General features: G+C 42.1%; 1 protein-coding gene across 8 annotated transcripts in view; it reads left to right on the top strand.

The window, feature by feature from the left end:
• Positions 1 to 24,684, top strand: part of AFF1 (ALF transcription elongation factor 1) — a 209,231-nt gene that overhangs the window by 54,625 nt on the left and 129,922 nt on the right. For 2 of the 8 annotated variants that reach the window (XM_063610233.1, XM_055297059.2), the window contains exon 1: positions 16,882 to 19,185. The exons of 5 other annotated variants lie outside the window; for them this stretch is intronic. In XM_063610233.1, the coding sequence (XP_063466303.1) occupies positions 19,169 to 19,185 (17 nt within the window). In that variant the 5' untranslated portion in view covers positions 16,882 to 19,168. Of the gene's footprint in view, positions 1 to 16,881; positions 19,186 to 24,684 lie in introns of those variants that run through there. One more of the 8 variants, XM_055297058.2, reaches the window with a different exon arrangement.

The raw sequence follows: 24,684 nt of genomic DNA, 5'->3' as shown, positions 1-24,684 counted from the left end.
GGTAGGAGGATCACCTGAGCCCAGGAGGTGGAGACTGCAGTGAGCTGAGATTGTGCCACCGCACTTCAGCTTGGGGGACAGAGTGAGACTCAAAAAAAAAAAAAAAAAAAAAAAATCCAGTTTTAAGCTGGGGTCATGTTATTCCCGCCCACCCACCAACCCCAGAGTTTCTGATTCAGTAGTTCTTTTTTTTGTTTTTGATATATAATAATTGTACATACTTATGGAGGTACATATACATTAGATACATGTATACAATGTGTAATGATTAAATCAGGGCAATTAGGATATTCATCACTTAAAACATCATTTCTTTGTGCTGGGAACATTTCAAACCTTCTCTTACAACTGCTTTGAGATATATAATAAATTATTGTTCGGTGGCTCACGCTTGTAATCCCAGCACTTTGGGAGGCCGAGGCGGGCGGATCACGAGGTCAGGAGATCGAGACCACGGTGAAACCCCGTCTCTACTAAAAATACAAAAAATTAGCCGGGCGCGGTGGCGGGCGCCTGTAGTCCCAGCTACTCGGAGAGGCTGAGGCAGGAGAATGGCGTGAACCCGGGAGGCGGAGCTTGCAGTGAGCCGAGATTGCGCCACTGCACTCTAGCCTGGGCGACAGAGCGAGACTCCGTCTCAAAAAAAAAAATAATAAATTATTGTTAACTGTAGTCACCCTACTGTGCTATCAAACACTAGAACCTGTTCCTTCCATCTAACTGTATGGAAGGAACAGTTTTGAACCATTAACCAACCTCTCTCCATACCCTGCCTCCCAGCCTCTGGTAACCATCATATGGTTCTCTACTCCATTAGATCACCTTTTTTTTTTTTAGCTACCACATTTGAGTAAAAACATGCGATATTTGCCTATCTGTAGGACCTTCTTAAGACTGTGAAACTGTACCTAGGAATACAACTTACAAGGGATGTGAAGGACCTCTTCAAGGATAATTAAAAACCACTGCTCAAGGAAATAAGAGAGGACACAAACAAATGGAAAAACATTCCATGCTCATGGATAGGAAGAATCAGTATCGTGAAAATGGCCATACTGCCCAAAGTAATTTATAGATTCAGTGCTATTCCCATCAAGCTACCATCGACTTTCTTCACAGAATTAGAAAAAACTACTTTAAATTTCATATGGAACCAGAAAAGAGCCTATATAACCAAGACAATCCTAAGCAAAAACAACAAAGCTGGAGGCATCATGCTGACTTCAAACAATACTACAAGGCTACAGTAACCAAAACAGCATGATTCTGGTACCAAAACAGATATATAGACCACTGGAACAGATCAGAGGCCTCAAAAATAACACCACACATCTACGACCATCTTATCTTTGACAAACCTGACAAAAATAAGCAATGGGGAAAGGATTCCCTGTTTAATAAATGGTTTGGGAAAACTGGCTAGCCATATGCAGAAAACTGAAACTGGACCCCTTCCTTACACCTTATACAAAAATTAACTCAAGATGGATTAAAGACTTAAACAGAAGACCTAAAACCATACAAACCCTAGAAAAAAACCTAGGCAATACCATTCAGGACATAGGCTTGGGCAAAGACTTCATGACTAAAACAACAAAAGCAATGGCAACAAAGCCAAAATTGACAAATGGGATGTAATTAAGGAGCTTCTGCACAGCAAAAGAAACCACCATCAGAGTGAACAGGCAACCTACAGAATGGGAGAAAATTTTTGCAATCTATCTATCTGACAAAGGGCTAATATCCAGCATCTACAAATAAATTTACAAGAAACAACACCATCCAAAAGTGGGTGAAGGATATGAATAGAGACTTCTCAAAAGAAGACATTTATGTGGCCAAAAAACATGAAAAACAGCTCATCATCACTGGTCATTAGAGAAATGCAAATTAAAACCACAATGAGATACCATCTCACACCACTTAGAATGACGATCATTAAAAAGTCAGGAAACAACATGCTGGAGAGGATGTGGAGAAATAGGAACACTTTTACACTGTTGGTGGGAGTGTAAATTAGTTCAACCACTGTGGAAGACAGTGTGGTGATTCCTCAAGGATCTAGAACCAGAAATATCATTTGACCCAGCAATCCCATTACTGGTTATATACCCAAAGGATTATAAATCATTCTGCTATAAAGACACATGCACACATATGCTTATTGCAGCACTGTTCACAATAGCAAAGACTTGGAACCAACCCAAAAGCCCATCAGTGATAGACTGGATAAAGAAAATGTGGCACATATATACCATGGAATACTATGCAGACATAAAAAAGGATCAGTTCATGTCCTTTGTAGGACATGGATGAAGCTGGAAACTATCATTCTCAGCAAACTATCATAAGGACAGAAAACCAAACATCACATGTTCTCACTCATCAGTGGGAATTGAACAGTGAGAACACATGGACACAGGGAGGGGAACATCACACACCAGGGCCTGTCAGGGAATGGGAGACTAGGGGAGGGATAGCATTAGGAGAAATACCTAATGTAGATGACAGGTCGATGGGTGCAGCAAACAACCTTAGCATGTGTATACCTATGTAACCTGCACGTTCTGCACATGTATCCCAGAACTTAAAGTATAATAATAATAAAAGACTGTGAAACTGGCCAGGTGGGGTGGCTTATGCCTGTAATTCCAGCATTTTGGGAGGCCAAGGCAGGAGAATTGCTTGAAGCCAGGAGTTGGAGACCAGTCTGGGAAGTATAGTGAGACCTTGTCCCTATTTCCTATTTAAAAAAAAAAAAAAGACTGCCTAACTTGTGGGAGACAGAGCGAGATGCCTTCAGGAGGAACCTCTGGCCGTGTTCTTTGGTAATATCCAAAGAGCTTTGGTCAGCTGTTGATATCAAAGCGGTGTGAAGAAAACATAAGGCCATAAGACTAATCTCTGGAGAGCTACATACCGGAGGGGAACTTAACTTCTTGAATCCCTGAAGTACCTCAAGTGTGGTTTCAGAGAGGGTGCCATTCATGAGCAACACTGCTAGCCACTAGTGGCCAGCAAGAAGGGGAGTGAAAGGAGTATCTTGTAAATGGCGACTTGGGTAATATGAAATTGCTGTCATCAAGGTTTATCAAAGAACCAAAGGTTAAATATTACATGTAGGCAATGTGAGGCTGCCCCAAATGGTGTGTTTCCCAGGAACTTGATTCAACTCTGAGAATAAGTGCATGAGTACTGAGAAAACTGTTTGTGTGGAAAATATTTATTTATTATTTTATTTTGTTCCCTCAGCTGTGATCTGCTTAGTTGAGCTTGTTAGAAATATGTAACGTAGGCTGGGCGCGGTAGCTCACACCTGTAATCCCAGCACTTTGGGAGGCCGAGGTGGGTGGATCACCTGAGGTCAGGAGTTTGAGACAAACCTGGCCAACATAGTGAAACCTTGTCTCTACTAAAAATGTAAAAATTAGCTGGGCGTGGTGGCGGGCACCTGTAATCCCAGCTACTCAGGAGGCTGAGGCAGGAGAATTACTTGAACCCAGGAGGTGGAGGTTACAGTGAGCTGAGTTTGTGCCGTTGCACTCCAGCCTGGGCGACAGAGCAAGACTCTGTCTCAAAAAAAAAAAAAAAAAAAAGGCCAGGCACGGTGGCTCACGCTTGTAATCCCAGCACTTTGGGAGGCAGAGGCAGGCGGATCACGAGATCGGGAGATCGAGACCATCCTGGCTAACATGGTGAAACCCTGTCTCTACTAAAAATACAAAAATAATTAGCCGGGCTTGGTGGCAGGCACCTGTAGTCCCAGCTACTCAGGAGGCTGAGGCAGGAGAATGGTGTGAACCGGGGAGGTGGAGCTTGCAGTGAGCAGAGATCACCCCACTGCACTCCAGCTTGGGCGACAGAGCGAGACTCCATCTCCAAAAAAAAAAAAAAAAAAAAAAAAAATGTAACCAACATATATAGCCTTCTGCAACTACATATTTGTTTACAAAAGAGAAAAATACTGTTGAAATTGTTTTGACCCAGGTTCTTTTAAAATCACTTTATAGTCACAAAATGATTGTCCTAGAGGATACCAGCCTCCATAACTGTGACTACTCCCCTTAAGACTCAGTAACATTAACTCTCAGCTCTGAGACTTTTTACTACGTTTTTTTCTAAAGGATGTGGGTGCAGTGGACGTCCCTTAACTACATCTTTAATGTGGCTTGCTAATCACCGTGGAGACTTTAGTGTTTATGGTACCTGAAACATCTGGAAAATAAATCAACAAATTAATCCAACAGGACTGGGTTTTCATGTTTACTTCAAATTGCCTTTTTTTTTTTTTTTTTTACATCCTTTTCCATTATTGAAATATGGTAGATACTTTGGTCCTATTTACTGAATTTTCTTTCAACCTTCAGACACTTCTCGAGAAAACCAAACCAACCATGATAATACATTACTATTTGCCTTTTGCAGAAGCTATCTAGCTGAGCTCGAAAGTAACATCAAATTTGGGAGTGCTGTGCTGAAACATATCTAGGTATCAGGAAAAGTGATTTTCCAAAGGCTTGTAAAAAGTCATAGGATTCTATGACTGCTTCCTCAAGAGTGTAACAATAGCTTATCAAGAGAGGCTGTGCAGCATAGTGATGAAGATTATGGACTCTTGAGTGCAGGGTCATATCTCAGTCCCACCACTTACCAGTTTGCATGACTGAGAAAATTGCCCATTTTCTTGGGGCCTCATTTTTCTTATCTCTGAAGCAAGGATGGTGATATTGTACTTGGCTTAAAGGCTTGGAATTAATTTAATATGGGTGAAGCACTTAGAGCTAGGAATATTGTGCATGCTCAGTAAATTCATATTACTTACAAAATTAATTCCTAACACCTTCCTTGCCATTTTGCTGGACTGTGGTATCTAAGATTGTTACTAAGTGCCTTAACCACGTGTACTGAGGGAACATTATCATATTTGGAAGAAAGTCATCTTTATGTGAATTCCCAAGTGACAGTGTAGGGACCCATGAAGTTGTGAAGCGTTTTAAGGCATGAAGCTGGCCAGCTTTGAGGTGTCAGTGTCAGTTGGGAGCATAGTTCCCAGCTGTGAGTTCTCACCTTGACAAAGTTCTAATTGGATTAGCAAGGGAAGACCCCTCCTTTCTGAGAACGTAGGAAATACTGTAAACCTGAAAAACTCTATTGCTACAACTTCTGTAATTTTCTTAAATGAATTCTTAAACATGATGTATAAAATGACAAGATTTAATCAGCTCAATAACATAGATCCTTGATCATGAAAATATGTATAATTGGTTATTAATCAACTTTTTGTTCTCTAGATTAATTGTAATTTCAAGACATTTAGGATTTAGAAAATGGAGTAGCCCTTTCTTTGAGTGAGTAAGTTCTTAGAAGACAAAGATTTTTTTAAAAACATGCTTTCCTATAGGGTTGTGTGAGCTTTAGACGTAAAAATGCTCAATAAATGTTGATTTGATTTAGTTTTAATCTTCCTGTTTTGCATGTGACCTAGGTAGGAAACAGAGTCCACAACCAATAAGCCTCAAATAAAACTCCCCTGACTTTTTGGAAGGCAGCCTTAGTCCTCAGATGGAAGGTAAAATCCATACCTCCAATTAGGTTTTGAATTGCTTGGATTAAAACATTTGCTAGGAATAAAAACAGCACATTTACGACAGGCTAGGTATCACAGTAAGTGCCAGTAGTTGATGTAACCTCTTTTATGTGTGAGAAGACCAGATCTTAGTATAACTAATAAGCTGCAATTTACTGATCATTGTGGCTTGCCTATATATGTAGTTTTCTTCTCCCACAAAAGAGGAAAACATCCCTGCAGAGAGTGAGGAATATCTCCTATCTTCCAGTTCTTAAATCCTTCCCCTTTCCTGGTATGTGTTCAGGAAAATTTAGGGATAGTTTCAAGGGCAGAAAAAGCCCCTAACTCATAGATGACTATGCCACAATACTGTTCAGAGACTGTTTCAAACTGAATAATGGTAGTAATTGTGGACACTTGTCTTTGAGAGTTTATGGAATTCCCAAGTGTCATAGATTTTATAGTACAGTGCTTCTCAGAGTTCAATGAGTATATGAATCACCTTCGAATTTTGTTAAAATGCAGATTCTGGGCTGGGCATGGTGGCTCATGCCTGTAATCCCAGCACTTTGGGAGGCTGAGGTGGGTGGATTACGAGGTCAGGAGTTCGAGACCAGCCTGGCCAACATAGTGAAACCCCGTCTTTACTAAAAATACAAAAATTAGCTGGGCGTGGTGATGTATGCCTGTAATTCCAGCTACTTGGGAGGCTAAGGCAGGAGAATCATGTGAACCCAGGAGGTGGAGGTTTACAGTGAGCCGAGATCGTGCCATTGCACTCCAGCCTGGGAGACAGAGCGAGACTCCATCTTAAAAAAAAATAATAATATAAAAATGCAGATTCTGATTCAGGAAATCTGGGATGGGACCTAAAACTGCATTTCTTATAGGCCTCTCCTGTTAGAGCTGCTGCTCTGCAGCCTCACTTTAAGTAACAAGGCACTAAAACACAGGTTCTAACTCAACTGCACACTAAATTGCCTGAAGGCACTAAAAAAGAGTCCCCCTACTAAATAAACTATATTTAAACAAACATTTGTTTTCTTGAATTAATCAAAACACACGAAGTTGCTAATTAGACTTCCTGATCAGTGTGGGTTCACTGGTGCTGGCACACTGAGTTGGCATAAGCTCCAGGAAGGCCCAGAGCGGAGTCCTTCACACACTTCTCATGGTCAAATATGTGGTTTCCTTTGGATTTTTTGAAATGTTGGAAATTGTTCACTGATCTTCACTTGCTCCATTTGTGGATCAGAGTCCACTGATTGTGTAATGAGAGAACCCCAGGTTGTGCAGTCTGGGGGCAGATCTCACCTGCAAACACATGTGTAAGAGGAAATCTTACCAGCTGCAACTGTAGCAGAGTTCTTCACAGTTCACTGTTTCAGAAATTATCTTTTGGCTGCATTGTTTTTTGGCTGACTTTCTGCTCAAACGAACATACACTCCCCTTGATCCCATCCAACCTCATGACTTGATATGCATGAGAACTAGGAGCTTGTGTTAGGTAGAGTGAAGGATAAACTATCAGAGAAGGCTTCTGAGAAGAGCTGCATTTGTTAGAGTTTGGATAATGGTAGGGGGTCTTCAGCTGGAGAAGAGGGAAAGGGGCATTCTAATGAGAGAAAATACTGTCTGCAAAGGTTGGTGGCATTAGAGAACTGTGGGGCTGGAGGGTGTTCATGGGAAAGTGGTGGGGAGGGGACAGAGGGAGGTTTGGTGGATGACAAGGCTACTGAAGTTGGTCCAAATTGGGAAGGGTGTTAGATACCCTGTAAGAAACTGTCTCCAGGCCAGGTGTGGTGGCTCACACTTGTAATCTCAGCACTTTGGGAGGCCAAGGCAGGTGGATCACCTGAGTCCAGGAGCTTGAGATCAGCCTAGGCAACATGGTAAAACCTAGTCTTTACAAAAAATTAGCTAGGTGTGGTGTCCTGTGCCTGTAGCCCCAGCTACTCAGGAGGCTGAGGTAGGAGGATTGCTTGAGCCCAGGAGACCGAGGCTGCAGTCAACTGAGATTGCACCACTGCACTTCAGCCTGGGCAACAGAATGAGACCTTTTCTCAAAAAAAAAAAAAAAAAAAAAAAAAAAAACCCACAAAAATTTTTGTTGAAACTTAAACCCAATGTGGCAGTATTAAAAGGTGGAGCCTTTAAGAGGTGATTGGATCATGAAGGATCTGCCCTGATGAATGAATGCATTCAAGATTAACGAGTCTATAGGTTACCATGGGAGGAGAACTGGTGGCTTTTATTTTATTTTTGAGAGGGAGTCTTGCTCTGTCGCCCAGGCTGGAGTGCAGTGGCACGATCTCAGCTCACTGCAACCTCTGCCTCCCGGGTTCAAGCGATTCTCCTGCCTCAGCCTTCCAAGCAGCTGGGATTACAGGTGCCCACTACCATGTCCGGCTAATTTTTGTATTTTTAGTAGAGACGGGGTTTCACCATGTTGGCCAGGGTTGTCTCGAACTCCTGACGTCAGGTGATCGCCTGCCTTGGCCTCCCAAAGTGCTGGGATTACAGGCATGAGCCACCGCGCTTGGCCTGAACTGGTGGCTTTATAAGAGGAAGAGAGACCTGCAATAGCACGTTTGCATGCTCAGCTCCCTCACCATGTGGTACCCTGTGTCACTTTGGGACTCTAGAGTCCCCACCAGCAAGAAGGCTTTCACCAGGTGTGGCCCCTTAACCGTGGACTTCCCAGCCTCCATAACTGTAAGGAATAAATTCCTTTCTAAAATAAATTACCCAGTTTCAGGTATTCTGTTATAGGCAGCAGGAAATGGATTAAGGCACATGTATTCTAAATATTTAAAAATGCATACTTGGGCTGGGCGCAGTGGCTCATGCCTGCAATCCCAGCACTTTGGGAGGCCGAGGCAGGTGGATCACAAGGTCAGGAGATCGAGACCATCCTGGCTAACATGGTGAAACTACATCTCTACTAAAAATACAAAAAGTTAGCCGGGTGTGGCCGGGCGCGGTGGCTCACGCTTGTAATCCCAGCACTTTGGGAGGCCGAGGCGGGCGGATCACTAGGTCAGGAGATCGAGACCACGGTGAAACCCCGTCTCTACTAAAAATACAAAAAAATTAGCCGGGCATGGTGGCGGGCGCCTGTAGTCCCAGCTCCTCGGAGAGGCTGAGGCAGGAGAATGGCGTGAACCCGGGAGGCGGAGCTTGCAGTGAGCCGAGATTGCGCCACTGCACTCCAGCCTGGGCGACAGAGCGAGACTCTGTCTCAAAAAAAAAAAAAAAAAAAAAAAAATTAGCCGGGTGTGGTGGCGGGTGCCTGTAGTCCCAGCTACTTGGGAGGCTGAGGCAGGAAAATGGTGAGCCAAGATCATGCCACTGCACTTCAGCCTGGGCAACACAGCGAGACTCCATCTCAAAAAAAAAAAAAAAATGCATACTTAAGAGAAAAGGGTAGAAAAAGATACGCCATCAAACAGTAGGCATAAGAAGCTGAGTGAGGCTGGGCGTGGTGGCTCACGCCTGTAATCCCAGCACTTTGGGAGGCCGAGGCTGAGGTCAAGGGTTCGAGACCAGCCTGGCCAACATGGAGAAACCTCGTCTCTACTAAAAATACAAAAAAATTGCCTGGTGTGGTGGCACATGCCTGTAATCACAGCTACTTGGGAGGCTAAGGCAGGAGAATCGCTTGAACCCAGGAGGCAGAGGTTGCAGTCAGCTGAGATTGTGCCATTGCACTCCGGCCTAGGCAATAAGAGCGAAACTCTGTCTCAAAAACACAAAACAAAAAGCAAACAAGAAAGCTGATTGGACAGCTTTAGTATCAAGAGGGCAGAAGTAGAACCAATGGAACAGGGCTCTAGAGAAGCCAATTTTAGCTTCACGGGAGATAGAGGTTTCTAATCCTCATCATTGGCCTGCTGTGGAAGGGGCTGCCTTGTAATGACAACAGATGTCCCTGGAGACACGCAAACAAGCTAGTTTCGCTAGAAGGAAGAGCATTCTTGCATGGAGAAGTGGATTAGATGACCCTTATCTCCTTCCTGGAGCTAAGACTTGATTATAGTTGTTTTATTTTTAGAATAATTGTGATTCAGTTTTGTGACTACAAAAACAGGTGTGTGTTCATTTTATAACATTTAGACAATTTTTAAATACCTAGAAGAAAATAAGTCATCTGATTGTTCCATTCAGAGATACCTACTGCTAGCATTTTGCTACAGAGGCCCCATCAATCTTTTGAATACAGATTTCATTCAATTTTGATGAAGTGAGATACTAACAAACATACTGTATTGTACCTGCTTTTTTTTCCTTTTAAAAATTATTGATTTTGTACCTGCTTTTTTATTAATCAAAAAACTCTGATACTATGAATGTCTTCCTTGTCATTAGGTATTTTTTGTAAAACAAGAAGTTGAAAGCTTATTCAGTGGAGGGGGTGGTAGTGGTGATGGGAGGAATTAGAGATCAGTGTTATAAATTCAGAAATAAAGAGAAGTATCTAAAGTGAGCTCTTCCCACTCCCATCCCGCTACTTTCACTATCCCAAGAAATCTCTGGGATTTTGGTAGCGATATGTGTGAAGAACAAGCCAGGAAAAGGATCTCTAGTTTGGATGATTGGTGATTGGTTCATAAATGAGGGGCCAGGAGGAATGGAGTGGGTTGGAATTGGGGCCATTCAGATGAATTCTGGCCTGGTCTGGCCTCGGGACCATTTCTCAGCCTGTCTCTTTCTCTTCCCTGTTTCCCTTTCCTTTTGAAAGGCATCACTACTCCTTCACACTCACTGGTGTTTGCTATTCAACAAATTATTAATGGGGCTGATTTTATTTTAAGGGGTTTATTGCTGATCTTCACAGTTAAAAAACACACGATGAAATATGGAATGTTTTAGTTTTGTGTTAGCCAAGTCCCTCCTGATCTGCTCATAGGAAGCTCTCTTTGAATTCTGCCTTCTGCTTTTATTCCTAAGGAAGGAACTAACTAAACACACTTTTCCCGTAGTCTTTTCTAATCCCTTTTTTTGTGAAGGAGATAGTCTTCTTCCTATATAGAGAAACCACCCCTTACAGACCCTAGAAGCAGCTAAGGCTCATTGATAGATATCTCTCAGCATCTGTTGTAACTGCATCCAGATGGGGAGGATCTTATTGTGTAGACACAATAAGAAAATGCTCTATTTGGACAACCTCCCAAGTGCCTTTTCATGCCCAGGAAAGTGTTTTGGGGCAGCTGGAAAGAATAGTCTTGGAGTTACAGAGAGAAGTTTAGGTTGGAGTTACACATTTAGAGAGTTACTGATGATATTGTACAAGACAGCATTTAGATTGAGAAGAGACAAGTAAGGTTTGTTAGAGCTCTATCCTGGATCCTGGATGTGTGAGCAGAAAGAATTGTAAAATAAGATTGAGTTGCTTGAAGTCTACAGAGAGCCTTTCATGGGAGGTGGTCACTGGCATAAAGGAAGCCAACTTCTCTTGGTGTAAGAAGCTTGGCAGTGATGGCAGAAGGAGACTGGGTGGTAGCGCTTACAGAGAAGAAACCAATGTATTGGGAGAAATGGCTTGTTCTGGGACTAGGGTAGAGAAAATAGATGATGAGCCTGGAGCATCCTGTAGTAACAGAAAGGAAGGAGTGCTGGAGACACAAAAGGATGGGGCATATCAAAGGGGCAAGGAGCCAACCTGAAGGGGCTCCCAGTGGCCAAGGCTGGAACAATTTGATAACAAAGTCAATCATGTAGTGGATTATGACACAAAGTTCAAAGGAAATATCTGTGAGACCATGCTCATATAAATAAATAATTGAATGAGTAAATAAATGGAGAAGAGGCAAATCTTTCTTAGAGAAGAATTTCAAATATGTATAGCTATTACCACCCCTTTTCCTGTGTCTGCTTCATTCTGTCCCTCCTTTGAAGGGAAAACATCAGCCAAAACCAGATAGAGGAACATTCTACAGGATAGCCAGCCCAAACTCCTCAAAACTGTCAGTCTTGAAAAACAAGGAAAAACTGAGAAATAATGCAGTTTTAAGATACCTTGGGTTGCATCTTGGACCAGAAAGATGTCACTGATGGAAAAACTGGTAAAATTAAAACAAAGTCTAAAGTTTATTTCATAGTAATACACCAATGTTGATTTCTTAGTTTTGGCAAGTGGCCAATGGTAGTGTAAGATGTAAACAGTGAGGAAACTGGCTGGGGGTATAATCCTTTGCAACTTTTCTGTAAATCTAAAGTTATTCTAAAATAAAACATTTATTAAAAAATAAACTGTGTGTGTGTGTGTGTGTGTGTGTTGCAGAGGAAGTGGGGGAACTTGAGCTTGTTTGTAGACTGATAATAAGTAATTGGTATAATTGTAGGCTAATATCCCTGATTGATCAGGGTATTAGGGTAAGGAAGAGAATGTTTTATTAATGCACAAATAGGAGGAGATATGGAAAATTGTAGACCAGATCAGGTAAAGAAAAAGACATTGAGTGAAGAGGTAAAGTTGAGCAGTAATCTCTATACATTTTTGCTTGTATACCTCCTACAAGAATGTTGAAAAACTGTAAATCTTTATTCTTGAACCAAACAGTTGAATCAGATTTACTTTATTAGAGAAAGTCTAACTTCTGATGGCCCTATACATCTCATTTCATAATTCTAATTTGTAGATAGGCATAGGGACCTTGCCACAGGCTTGTTACCTAGATGTGTTTAATAAGGATCTATCTATTAATGTTGATTTAACCCTGGGACTCTCCTCCTACAGAGAACTGTTCCTTTGGGGGCCTCGGAGGTATTTACACCTGGAGCAATGCACCATTTTAATATTGATTTGAGAAGACTGCTTTTCTTTTTTTTTTTTTTTTTGGTGACGGAGTCTCGCTCTGTCACCAGGCTGGAGTGCAGTGGTGCAATCTCGGCTCACTGCAACCTCCCCCTCCCAGGTTCAAGCGATTCTCCTACCTCAGCCTCCCGAGTAGCTGCGACTACAGGCGCTTGCCTCCACGCCCGGCTAATTTTTTGTATTTTTAGTAGAGACTGGGTTTCACCATGTTAGCCAGGATGGTCTCGATCTCCTGACCTCGTGATCCACCCGCCTCGGCCTCCCAAAGTGTTGAGATTACAGGCGTGAGCCACCGCGCCCGGCTCGTGCTTTTCTTTTTCAAGTGGAGAAAACCAAGTGGGAAGTGAGAGCCTGAATCCTGGTTGTAAGAAAGAGGACATTTGGATATTAAGGATCTAGCAATAGATTTGCCCTTAGGTCGTGAGAATCTCCAGGTAACCCCAGTTTAAAGATAAAAGCAGAGAACCTGGAAAGTGTGAAATAAGGGTAGGAGGGCTGCTTTGTGTTGAGGTCACAGCTGAAGGGAGAGCCGGTTAATTTCCAGTAGTGCTCATTAGCAGTCGTCCTTGCTCTCTGCCTTCTGGGTAATGCCTGTTTTTATTCTCCTCCATTATCTCCTCCCTTTTCCTGTGTCTGCTTCACTTGAGATTTTCAATGGCAACCTTGAGCACCCTTCTCTTGGCAAAGTGATTTTAGCAGTGTCCTGGTTAAACATCATTCCATTGAAATGAAGTAGCAGTTCTTAGGGGATTTGACCTATGTGATGTTTAGACCAAAAATGCTACAAAGGGTAGAATTGTTGAATGACCATTGTGGTACAAATGCAGTATGTTAGAATTCTGAATAAGGCAACCTGTTTAAATTTTTTCTTTTCCTTTTTTTTTTTTTTTTTTCAGAGACAGTCTTGCTTTGTTGCCCAAGCTGGAGTGAAGTGGCTCACTGTAATCTCAAATTCCTGGGTGCAAGTGATCCCCCTGCCTTAGCCTCCTGAGTAGCTGGGACTACAGGTGTGAGCCACCATGCCCAGCTAATTATAAAAGAAATTTTTTTAGGGGAGGTGAGATCTCGCTATGTTGCCCAGGTTGGTCTTCAACTCCTGGCCTCAAGTGATCCTCCCACCTCAGTCTCTCAAAGTGCTGGGATTACAGGTGTGAGCCACCAGGCCTGGCCAACTCTTAAGTTCTTAAAAGGGCAATGAAGTTTTTTTTTTGTTTTTTTTTTGTTTTGTTTTTTTTTTTTTTTGAGATGGTGTCTCACTGTGTTGCCCAGGCTGGAGTGCAGTGGCGCGATCTCGGCTCACTGCAACCTCTGCCTCCCAGGTTCAAGTAATTCTTCTGCTTCAGCCTCCTGAATAGCTGGGACTACAGGCGCATGCCAGCATGCCTGAGACAGGGTTTCACCATGTTGGCCAGGCTGGTCTCAAACTCCTGACCTCAAGTGATCCACTTACTTCAGCCTCCCACAGTGCTGGGATTACAGGCATGAGCCACCGTGCCCAACTGGGCAATAAAGATTAACGGGCGATTTTACTCCTTATTTGTAGGGTAAATTGGGTCTATAAGCAGGACCTGGGGCCAGGGATTCTTAACCTGAAATCTACGGAGCCTCACATTTTTCCTAAGTGGGTTTCAGAGGAATCAAATTGCACGGAAGTTTAACAAAGGTTGTACTTCAGTGTCCTCAAATTTCATCAGAAAGCCAAAGAATTCTTTGCCCCTCAAAGGTTAAGAATGTCTTTTTGTTCAGTTTCACTGCTGATCAAGATGGTGGGTTGGATACAATGGTGTTTTCAAAACACTTGGAAATAATAATGCCCATGTTGGTATTGCAGTACTTTTTTAGCCACATACAGTATCCAAGTCACAAATCATTTCTCCTGTACTTAGTAATTTTAGATGTATTATAATCTAGTATCATCCCACTTGTTTCAAATTACTCCCATGAATTTACATTACAAACCATTTTGAGAGCCCAGGGAATCTCAGGTGTAATTCTAATCTGGTATTGATTCCATATATCTTTGGGGGCAAGTATTTGCTGTATTAAAAATTTTTTTCCATTTATTTATTCATTTATTTGAGACTAGGTCTTGCGCTGTCACCTAGGCTGGAGTTCAGTGGTGTTCTCATAGCTCACTGCAGCCATGAATTCCTGGGCTCACACAATCCTCTTGCCTCAGCCTCCCAAGTAGCTAGAACTATATATCCAGCTAATTTTTGAATTGTTTTTTAATAGAGACAAGGACATGCGATGTTGCCCAGGCTGGTGTCAAATTCCTGGCCTCAAGCAATCTTTTTACCATGGCCTCCCAAAGCACTGGGATTACAGGCATGAGCCACCATGCCTGGTCTATTTCCTCATATTTAAGTGGTGTCAGATCAATTAACATAGTTCAAAAAGTATAATTTTAATATTATCAATGTTACATTTCTAGCCTGTGCTAAATGGACATTTTAAAAGTAAGTGCTATTATGAAGTATTTTTTTCAGCAGTTATGTCTGATACTAATTTGTTTATAGCATAAATGATCACAGTCGGTATAGATAAAACAGCAAGAGAAAAATGGGGAAAAACAGCCACCAAAAAATTCTTGAGAGTAGACTTTTGCCTGGTTTCCTTGAAGGCTTACCACTCTACTATTGCAAAGGAAAATATGCGTACAAAGGTATTTTGTTGTCCGATATAGATTTCTTACAAACGAAAATAAATGCTGGCCAATTATGGTCCTTAAAATGATTCAAGGATTATAAATCAAAACTGAATCAAAAACTTCTTAAAATTATTTTTTAAATAAGCATGATCTAGGTAAATGGCTTTCAAATGAAAGCAGACCACAAGCATCACCTGGAGAATTTATTGAAATGCATATTCCTGGGACTTCACCCCACAAGGATTCTATTTCAGTAGTTCTGCAACTAGGATCTGGAGTCTGTTTTTTTTTTTTTGAGACGGAGTCTTGCTCTGTCACCCAGGCTGGAGTGCAGTGGCGCAATCTCGGCTCACTGCAAGCTCCGCCTCCCGGGTGCACGCCATTCTCCTGCCTCAGCCTCTCCGAGTAGCTGGGACTACAGGCGCCCGCCACCACGCCCGGCTAATTTTTTGTCTTTTTAGTAGAGACGGGGTTTCACCATGGTCTCGATCTCCTGACCTCGTGATCCGCCCGCCTCGGCCTCCCAAAGTGCTGGGATTACAAGCGTGAGCCACCGCGCCCAGCCGTCTGTTTTTAACATATGCCCCAGGTGGTTTGACCACATTTTGCTAAAACTGATCTAGGTGCTAAGAGGTTACATGGAATAGTTGTAATATATAACAACTTTAATTAAAAGAAGGCTCGATGAGTGTGGAGAGGTGAGGGAGACATGGAAGTATTAGCGAATGATACAGAATAAGTTTGCACCTCAATTACTGTGAAACCCAAAGAGCTTTTGTATATGCACGTTTTAGATATTGTTATTTACTATATTAAAAATTAAAATTGAGGTATTTAAAATATTTAAAACCCATTACATATTGACCTAAATAAAACTTTTATAAGACCGATTTTCCAAAATTAAAAAAATTATTGAGAAAGAATGGCATTATTTTACATTCATGGAAATCTCTTTACTGTCTAGCTTAATAGAAGACAGCTAGATTCTCATACAGGTTGTCTAAAATGCTTGGGACCAGAATTGTTTTGGATTTCAGATTTTTTCTGATTTTGGAATATTTGCATTATATATTCTTGTTCCAGTGAGCATTTCCTTTGAGCATCATGTCAGTACTCAAAAAGTTTTGGATTTTGGAGCATTTTGGATTTCAGATTTTCCGATTTGGGATGCCCAACCCAAACAGATTGAATCTGATTCTAATCTGTTGCAATGTTGTTTTGGTTGAAGTCTATAAAGAAAATCCAACTTCACACAGAAAGAGGATGAGTATTTTTAATACCTTCTTTGATATTATACCAAAACTCTGTAAGTGGTAGTTTCTTAAAGGTTAAGTGCATTGTAGAATCTGAAATGAGCTTTTAATTAAATTAATTAATTTATTTTTTTGAGATGGAGTCTCGCTGTCACCCAGGCTGGAGTGCAGTGGCGTGATCTCTGCTCACTGCAAGCTCTGCCTCCCGGGTTCACGCCATTCTCCTGCCTCAGCCTCCTGAGTAGCTGGGACTACAGGCGCCCGCCACCTTGCCCGGCTAATTTTTTGTATTTTTAGTAGAGACAGGGTTTCACCATGTTAGCCAGGATGGTCTCGATCTCCTGACCTCGTGATCCGCCCTCCTCGGCCTCCCGAAGTGCTGGGATTACAGGCGTAAGCCACCGCGCCCAGCCTGAAATGAGCTTTTTTAAAAAACTAAACCTTTGATACATTAAAATCAGTTGGTCTGTTTTGCACTTTTTTTTCAGTGGATCTTTCATCCATGCATGATTTTGGTTTTTGTTTGAGAGGCTGGGGTGCAGTGGCACAATCTCAGCTCACTGCAACTTCCGCCTCCCAATTATCTGGGATCACAGATGCGTGCCACTACGCCCAGCTCATTTTTTGTGTTTTTGGTAGAAATGGGGTCTCACCATGTTGTCCAGGCTCTGGTATCAAACTCCTGAGCTTAAGGGATCTGCCTGCCTTAGCCTCCCAAAGTGTTGGGATTACAGGCGTGAGCCACTGCACCTGGCCTACCCATGTATGATTCTGTTATACCATTGGTCATTTGGAAACTAAGGCAGACCTTCTCATATAACTTTCATTACTGTCACCCTGATCTCATCAGGAAAGTCTTTAAGTATTGGCGAAGCTGGCAAGATTATGTGGCAGATGTAAAAAGTCTTCCAAAATGCTTGAAAGCTCAAATTTCATCATTGGCAGTAAGTACTGTCAATTGTTTTCCTCAAAGAAACAGGCTCAACTTTGTTCATTTTTAATAAAATGTCTGCCAAATACCCAAGTCAGAATAACTACAGTTTGTGAATTGTTCTTTCAAGTAAAAATGGTAGTCCATGAAAAAACAGCTAGCTCAGCTTGCAACTCAATTACACAAGTGCTTTTCTTCCAGACAGCCATTGTACTTCAGAGTGCAGTGAACTGCTTCATGGGTACTTCCCATTTTGTCACAAAGAACATCAAAAAGACCCATGCTCAAGGGTCAAGATTTAATGAACGTAATAATTCTGACTGCTTGCTTCATTAACGACAATCATAAAGGAAACTGGCTTAAAAAAAAAAAAACTAACGTGTGGTAGTGAAGAATGCAGTGACTACTAGTTTCATTTGCAGCCACCGCTTTGATTAGTGCGAAGGCGCCAGCAGTTTCCCCATAATTGCTTTTGCACCATAAGTGCAAATGTCAGCACAGTGAAAAGACAATGTCTTTGTGTTATTCTAAAAATAGTTCTGACCTCTGAGACGGTCTTGGGGACTCCCAGGAATCTAGTAAACACACTTTGAGAACCCTTGATAGAGATGCTTTGGGCCTCCCTCCCAGCATTGTCGTTTTAGTGCCAGGCATTAACATGTTTGTATTTCACCACGATTTAGTAATACAATCTGGACTATCTCTTTATGAGACGGGCAATGTTGTCATGATTCTAGGTAGAAGAATGGAGAGTCCACAGTGGAGGCAGTTATTCAGTATTCATCTAAGAGTCTTCAGCTCCTCCGGTGTGCTGGTCCCTATGAGATGCTGAAGCACAACCTCCCTCCATCCTTGCTCATCCAAGTATTTTTCTGCTTTTGAGGCACGCCTTAAACGCTTTCCGTCGTTCTCTGAGTAGGAAGTGATTTCGTTTGTGCTTCGTATAGGACTTACTATATTGCATGCTCAAGTTTTTTGTTTGCTTCTTGTCAATCCCTTCATTGCTTAAGACCAAAATGAGGTACTATTTTTCCTGTAATCTACGTGTAGTCCAAAAAAGGCGGGGTGTTTTGTAAATATTTGTCTCTATGTAAGGAAATCAAAACTGAAAGTGGAGTAACACCAAGTGTGCCCGTTTCCTGAGCTCAAGCACTGGAAGGATCAAAAGTAGCGAACGTGGTTTACTGCCGCGGTCTTGTTCCTGCTCACTGCCGCCTCTTGGGGCCCCATATTCAACAAATACTCAAATTGGAGCTGGAGTTCTGAGCGGCTGGGTACTGTGTATTCCAGCGGTGGGTGTCTGTACGTAGTTAGAACCTGGCAAGAGAGCACTCGCGAGGAGCCCGCAGGCGGGGGTCGGCCGGGGACCAGCAGGGCTGGTCGGCACCCGACCCTGCCTGCCGCCTGCCGCCGGCCTCCGGCTCGGGCCGCCGAGCGCCCTGCCCATTTAAGGAGGCGGGCCGTACCACCGCAACTTTCTTGACAGGGGGTATCCCGGCGGACTCGGAGAACTTCAAGGGAGCCAAGAGGCGATTTCTTTTCCTTTCTAACTGTGGGCCGCGTTGTGCTGCTGCTGGGCGGGCGTTGGGCGCCGGCGGTCTTCGAGCGTGAGGGCTCGTTGGCTTTCCCTTCTCAGAAACTGCGCCCGGGGCGCTCGCTTGCCCCGGATTCGGACGCGGCGCTCCCCGGGCTTGTCTGAAGTGCAGGTCGCCGCAGAGGCCCCAGTGCCCGGATGTCCATCAGGATTAGCGCGAGCCAATACGGGCCGAACCCGGGGCTGCGCCGAGGACGCTCGGGGCTCGAGAGCAGGTAGTCCCGTAACATCGGGGCGCCGCGCCGGGACGCGTCCCCGCCCGGCTCCGCCAAATGGTGAGCGCGGCGCTGGCAGCAGGGCCCGCGGGGTGAAGGTGCACATGGACGGAAGACCCCTGGCTCTATAAGCTGAATTATGGCAGCCCAGTCAAGGTAAGCTGTGCATCGGAGAAACTTTTCAAACGCGTTCGTGGCGAGGGGGAGCTGAAGGTTGCGGGGGAGGGCAGGGTGCGGGGAAGGAGACGGGCAGGAAGCAGCTTTGTCATTGCCTTCTCATCATTCCCGAGGCTGTGGCTTGACTAAATGTCAGATAAAAAGCAGTTTGGAGAACATGCTGGACAATTTCTGCACAGCGGAGAAAGGGATGGAGTTAAAGTGAAGATTAAAGTTGGATAGCCCCCTTCTTCCCCCAGAACTGTTATTTTCCGGGATATTAAGTTGATTTCACTTGTCCGCCCTCGCCCAAATTTCCATTTAGATTCTTTGTGCGCCTACCCCTCGGTTTTCTGGATTTCTTGCTGTTGTCTCCAGGGGAAGTTTAGAAATACGATTAATGTAAAACATAGTTCACCTTGGAGAGGGTGGGTGAGAATTTGCCTGGTGAGTGAAAATTTTACTGCTAGAATGTACGATTCCACATAAAACGGCCCCGCTTACGTGAATCTGCTGAGTAGGCAAAGACCGGGAACGCGCCGGGGTGGTGAAGGGGAGAGGATAATGAACTGCAGTTACTGTCAGAGGAGCGCTATTGTAAGAACCTGAAGCCCCGTCTTTCCATGGGTTGTTACTGGTTTTGTAATGAGCGTTAAAGAAGAGTGATGACAAGGCATTAGTGATTATTATGAGATCCAAACTGTTCTGTGCTATTTTATTTTAGTTTTGACAGCAGTTGGTGCTAAGGGTGACTTAGGAGTTATATATATATTCTCTTTCAACTGTGTTTTGCTAGAAAGCAGTTTGGTCTCACATATTTAAAGTAATAGGGTTCTTCAAGCTGATATTTGATGTAGAACAGTGATTTTGGGAAGTCTTAGAAGACTTAACACGTCTGAAGACTCAGATCATGGAGAGAAATGGATGTTAAATGTTCATGTTTGGGCTGGGTGAGACTGAATGTTTTTTTTCCTACGAAATAGAACTTTCTAGGAAGGAAAGAGCTTCTCTGTATAAAGTACCTCCTATGTGCTACCTGCTTTTTATATTTGTTCCTCTCAACACAGTGGTTTATCCTCTGCTTCCATTTTATTGAGTTTTAAGAAAGTGGTTCTTAATCTGGGGCCAAGTAGTAGAACTTGGATGAGAAACAAGTTGTGTCTCTATTTTTGTTAACCTCTAGCTGAAATTTAGTGTTGTTTTTTTTTTTTAAGTAGGACTAGAGATAAAACTATAGTACCAGTCCTTGTGATGTTATCACAAATAGAAACTATATGTCTTTTCATAATCTTATTACAATTGTTGCAGATGTCTTCAAACACCTTTTGTGCTTTCCACTCAGGAAATTAAGGAACTGCTTTATCTTGCTTAATTCAGTAGTAAAGAAAAACAGTACTGTACCATTGATTTCTTTTAAATATTTTAATAGGTGCTTGTCTATATAATCTGGTACCTTTGTATTCTTATCTATTTTATTTAATGTATTTAAAAACATTATTCTGATAGTGCTGTTATTTATCAGACTGCTACAGAGGTCCATGGCACAAAATTAAGATTAAGATACCTTGATCTAAGAAGTTAGTAAATGCTGTGTGACAGATCTCAGTAATATAGCGCAGGGATTTGTACCCAGTGTGAGAGATTCAATGCCAGCGCTCTTAAACTAATGATAAAAATAAAATGAGACACAAGCTAAATTGGACACTGCTGTGTGCCAGGCACAGCATTAAGCAGCTTTAATTGGATTAGCTCTGACTCTTCTCAGGCACCTAAATAGGTAAGTACTTTTATTATCCACATTTGTTAGTTGAGGAAACTGAGGTCCAGCCTGGCTGTTTCTTGCCTGAGGTCACAAAGGTGGAGCAACGCCTGACTCCAGATCTGCTTTGCACACTTCCTCCCCTATGCTTCCTCTTTAATGCTGAGGTGAGATGTTAAAGGGAGCTGCCAAGCCTCAGTATAACAGTACGAAGAATGATTCCTGGTAAAATTGGTTGTTTGTAATATGTAATAATCCTGAGTTATCAGTGTGGTGGTTCAACTTGCCAGCAATTAGGAGAATTGTGCTTATTTCTGATCCTCTACCCCACCTTCCGACATGCCTGGAACTAGGAACAAAGCCACAAGACTGTTATGTCTGTTGTTTTCTTAGTCTGTGTGTTGGGAGTATGTCTCACATTTTGTAAATGTCCATTTTCTTTGGTTACACCTGGAATGTGGTCCAAGCTCATTCAGATAATTGTGCTCTGTGGGAGAGAAGGTAATCTTTGAGATCCAAAGAGAGAATATATGGAGAAGATTCAAGATATTTTGGGATTTCAGGGAAACTCTAAAAGCTGGGCCACGTTGTCCTGAGTAATGCTAAGAGAAACCGAAACATCACCTGTGATGTAAAATCTCAGGTAGTGAAATCTTGACCATGTGCTACACATTAGTGTTTGTTTGCTCTTGAGACAATTAATTTAGACCGACAGACTCATTGTACTTATAGATTCATAGCTCAGTGTTTAACCACACCAGTTTCATTGTGCATTGTTTAGTTTGATTCCTGATTTGTTATTGATGGGTGATATATGACTAATTTTTTTATGCAAATGGATTAGGCAGTGTATTCCCATCCCTGTAGTTCACTCCTTAAGACAAGATATTGTCTCCCACATTTTAGTCTCCCCTACATAAGCTAGAAGTACTTTGAATTGAGAGATTACCTAAGTATTTCTTGGCTTGTGGACTTTTGTAAATTAAGGCTGTATTAAAACCTAAGAGTAGGAAATTTGTTTTGTGGCTGATTTCTTCTCTTAAAGCTGGAAGACGTTTCTTGACTAAAATGCAAATTAAATGCTTTTAAAATTTAGATTTTTGGGGGTCATATTTTGAAAACAGTGAGTATTTGGTTTATTGTGTTCCTAGAGTTAAGAAAGGTGGTCATTGAGAAATGTCATGTCAGTTAAAGCGGATCATATGCTGTGTCTGGGTTCTCAGATAAGTGTGTGCTTTCTGTGGAACCTATAAACATAACAGACACATCGAATATACTTCCTTGTGGAAATTGCAACAAACTTGCTTTCTTTAATGTGAAATAGTTACAGAACATGGCTTTAGTTACTGGACTCTGATGGAAAATGCATCCAGACTATTTTATAGAAGTATAAAAACTAGCAACTAGTAAACCTAACAGTTTATAGACATATTTTTTTTTCTGCAAGGATTAACAGTGCTTTATACTGAGGAGTGATGTTGATGGATACAGTAAAAAGGAGGACTTTGTCTGATTCCCCACCTCCGCTAGCCCTCTCATTGAAGCAAATCCCTGAATTCTAGAAAGGAAAATATACATACCTTCAAATACTATCAGGGATTAGCCAGTTTAAAAAAAAATCACCCGGGCCGGGTGCGGTGACTCACGCCTGTAATCCCAGCACTTTTGGGAGGCCGAGGCAGGCGGATCACGACGAGTTCAGGAGATCGAGACCACTGTGTAACCCCGTCTCTACTAAAAATACAAAAAAAAAAATCAGCCGGGCGCGGTGGCGGGCGCCTGTAGTCCCAGCTACCCGGGAGGCTGAGGCGGGAGAATGGCGTGAACCCGGGAGGTGGAGCTTGCAGTGAGCTGAGATCGCACCACTGCACTCCAGCCTGGGTGACAGAGCGAGACTCCATCTCAAAAAAAAAAAAAAAAAAGAAAAAAAAAATCACCTGATGCTACCTGAGAACCCCTGGCCCTTCTCCACCCTGGGGCAGGGGTGTATGCATGGGAGTGGGGAGTAGGGGAGTTGAACTTGCTTCTTTGGGAGAGTTGAATCTGGTGGCTGAGCATGGAGCTTCTCAAAAGAAAAGATTTATAGACAAACTGCAGTAGGAAAGTATGTTCAGTCATCTCTCCCACAGTTTTTAACTTTTGAATTTGTCTAAAATTAATGAAGCTTTGAAAAATCAATAAAGAAGCAAAGTCAGATTGTGCCCAAGATTAATATGAAGCTGGTTTTTGGTGGATCTCTTTGACTCTAGGGAGGGAAAGTTTTCCATTGCAAAAAGCAATGCTCTTAAACTGGTATAGAACCAGTTTTGCCCTGCCCTATGCCCCTGTCTCTGATTTTTGAGCTAGTGATTACCTTGGAAGAAAATTCATGAATGCAAAGCAGCTTTGATTAAAAATGAGCCAATATCAAAGAGAATACTGTGGTTTTGGAAAGTACAGTTCAAAGAAGAGATTTTGAGATGGAAATAATTTATATAGTATTTTGATCCATTGAATATTCTCATTTTTTCTTTCTTGTGACACCATCGTAAACAGTGTCCTTGACAGAAGAGAAACATAAACAGGTCTCTTAAGTGATTTCTTTCTAGTTCATCCTGAGAGCCCAGTTGAGCTTCCTGACTCACAGTCTAGAGCTGCTTCCATGATAAAGACTGAAGGAGCGGTGAGTCATTTGTTAAAGTCAGCTGATTTATGGGGATGTTGTTGTTTTGGCAAAACTAACGCAAGTGATCTCTCAAGAGATTTTCTGGATTCTATACCATACCATGAAAAGATACTCCATAGCTGGATTTACACTCTTGAAAATGGGGTTTTTGTGGGTGCTACATTTAAACATTTTAAATTTCAAATATATTCAGGAATAAAAATATTATGGATGAGAGAGAAATCTACTTTTTCACCTTGGTTCTGTCATTTATTTGTCGTGAGCCTCCAAATCTATTTTTTACATAATACCTGTAAGATAGAGGAGTTATAAAGCTGGTTTGTTAACTATTGCTTTGAGGTATATATAAACTTAGTTTTCTGTTAGCAAACTTCTCTATTTCATTTCTTTTTTTTTTGTATAAATATACATATTTTAGTAGAGATGGGGTTTCACCATCTTAGCCAGGCTGGACTCGAACTCCTGACCTCAGGTTTCTTTTCCAAGATAGGCAAATAAACTTATTCTGATTCTGTATGTGAGATATAGTGGAAATACAATATGCACCTCTAGGACAAAGTTCCTTAGAGACGTGCTTCTTGGCTCAGAAATAGAAACATGTAGTGAGGCTAAGTATAATCTCTTTGTTGTGGTTCAGTTACGTTTTATTGATACAGGGTGAGTACATAACTTTTACAGGTTAAATGATTACCAACCGTTTTTACTTAAATGTAAAAATTGGGGGAGCTGAAGTAGTATTTTCTGTCTCCTTCAGATGGCCTTAATTCATCTTATTATGAATATAAAGTGTTCATTTGCTCATTTGCTCGAAATAACACAGCAGGTAGAATGCACAATATCTTGCTCAAGTACAGATGTATCAGATGAACTTTAGATTTACACTTCAGGAGAAAATAATATGTATAACTTTTGGTGCTAATGCCCCAGGGAACTAAAAGTAAAGATTAACTTTAAAACCATGCAAATTGCTGACTTTCTGTGTCTTGGCAGTGATCAGTGTTGAGAATCCCTCCCCTGTGCAAACTTTTTCCTTTTCTTATCTATCCACAGTGAGTTAAAGCTTAACCTGATGGCC

The sequence above is a fragment of the Symphalangus syndactylus genome, chromosome 10 (assembly GCF_028878055.3).
Source record: "Symphalangus syndactylus isolate Jambi chromosome 10, NHGRI_mSymSyn1-v2.1_pri, whole genome shotgun sequence".
In the NCBI taxonomy this organism is placed as follows: domain Eukaryota; kingdom Metazoa; phylum Chordata; class Mammalia; order Primates; family Hylobatidae; genus Symphalangus; species Symphalangus syndactylus.
The sequence above is the reverse complement of the archived record's forward strand: the minus strand, read 5'-3'. Positions and strand labels throughout refer to the sequence as shown.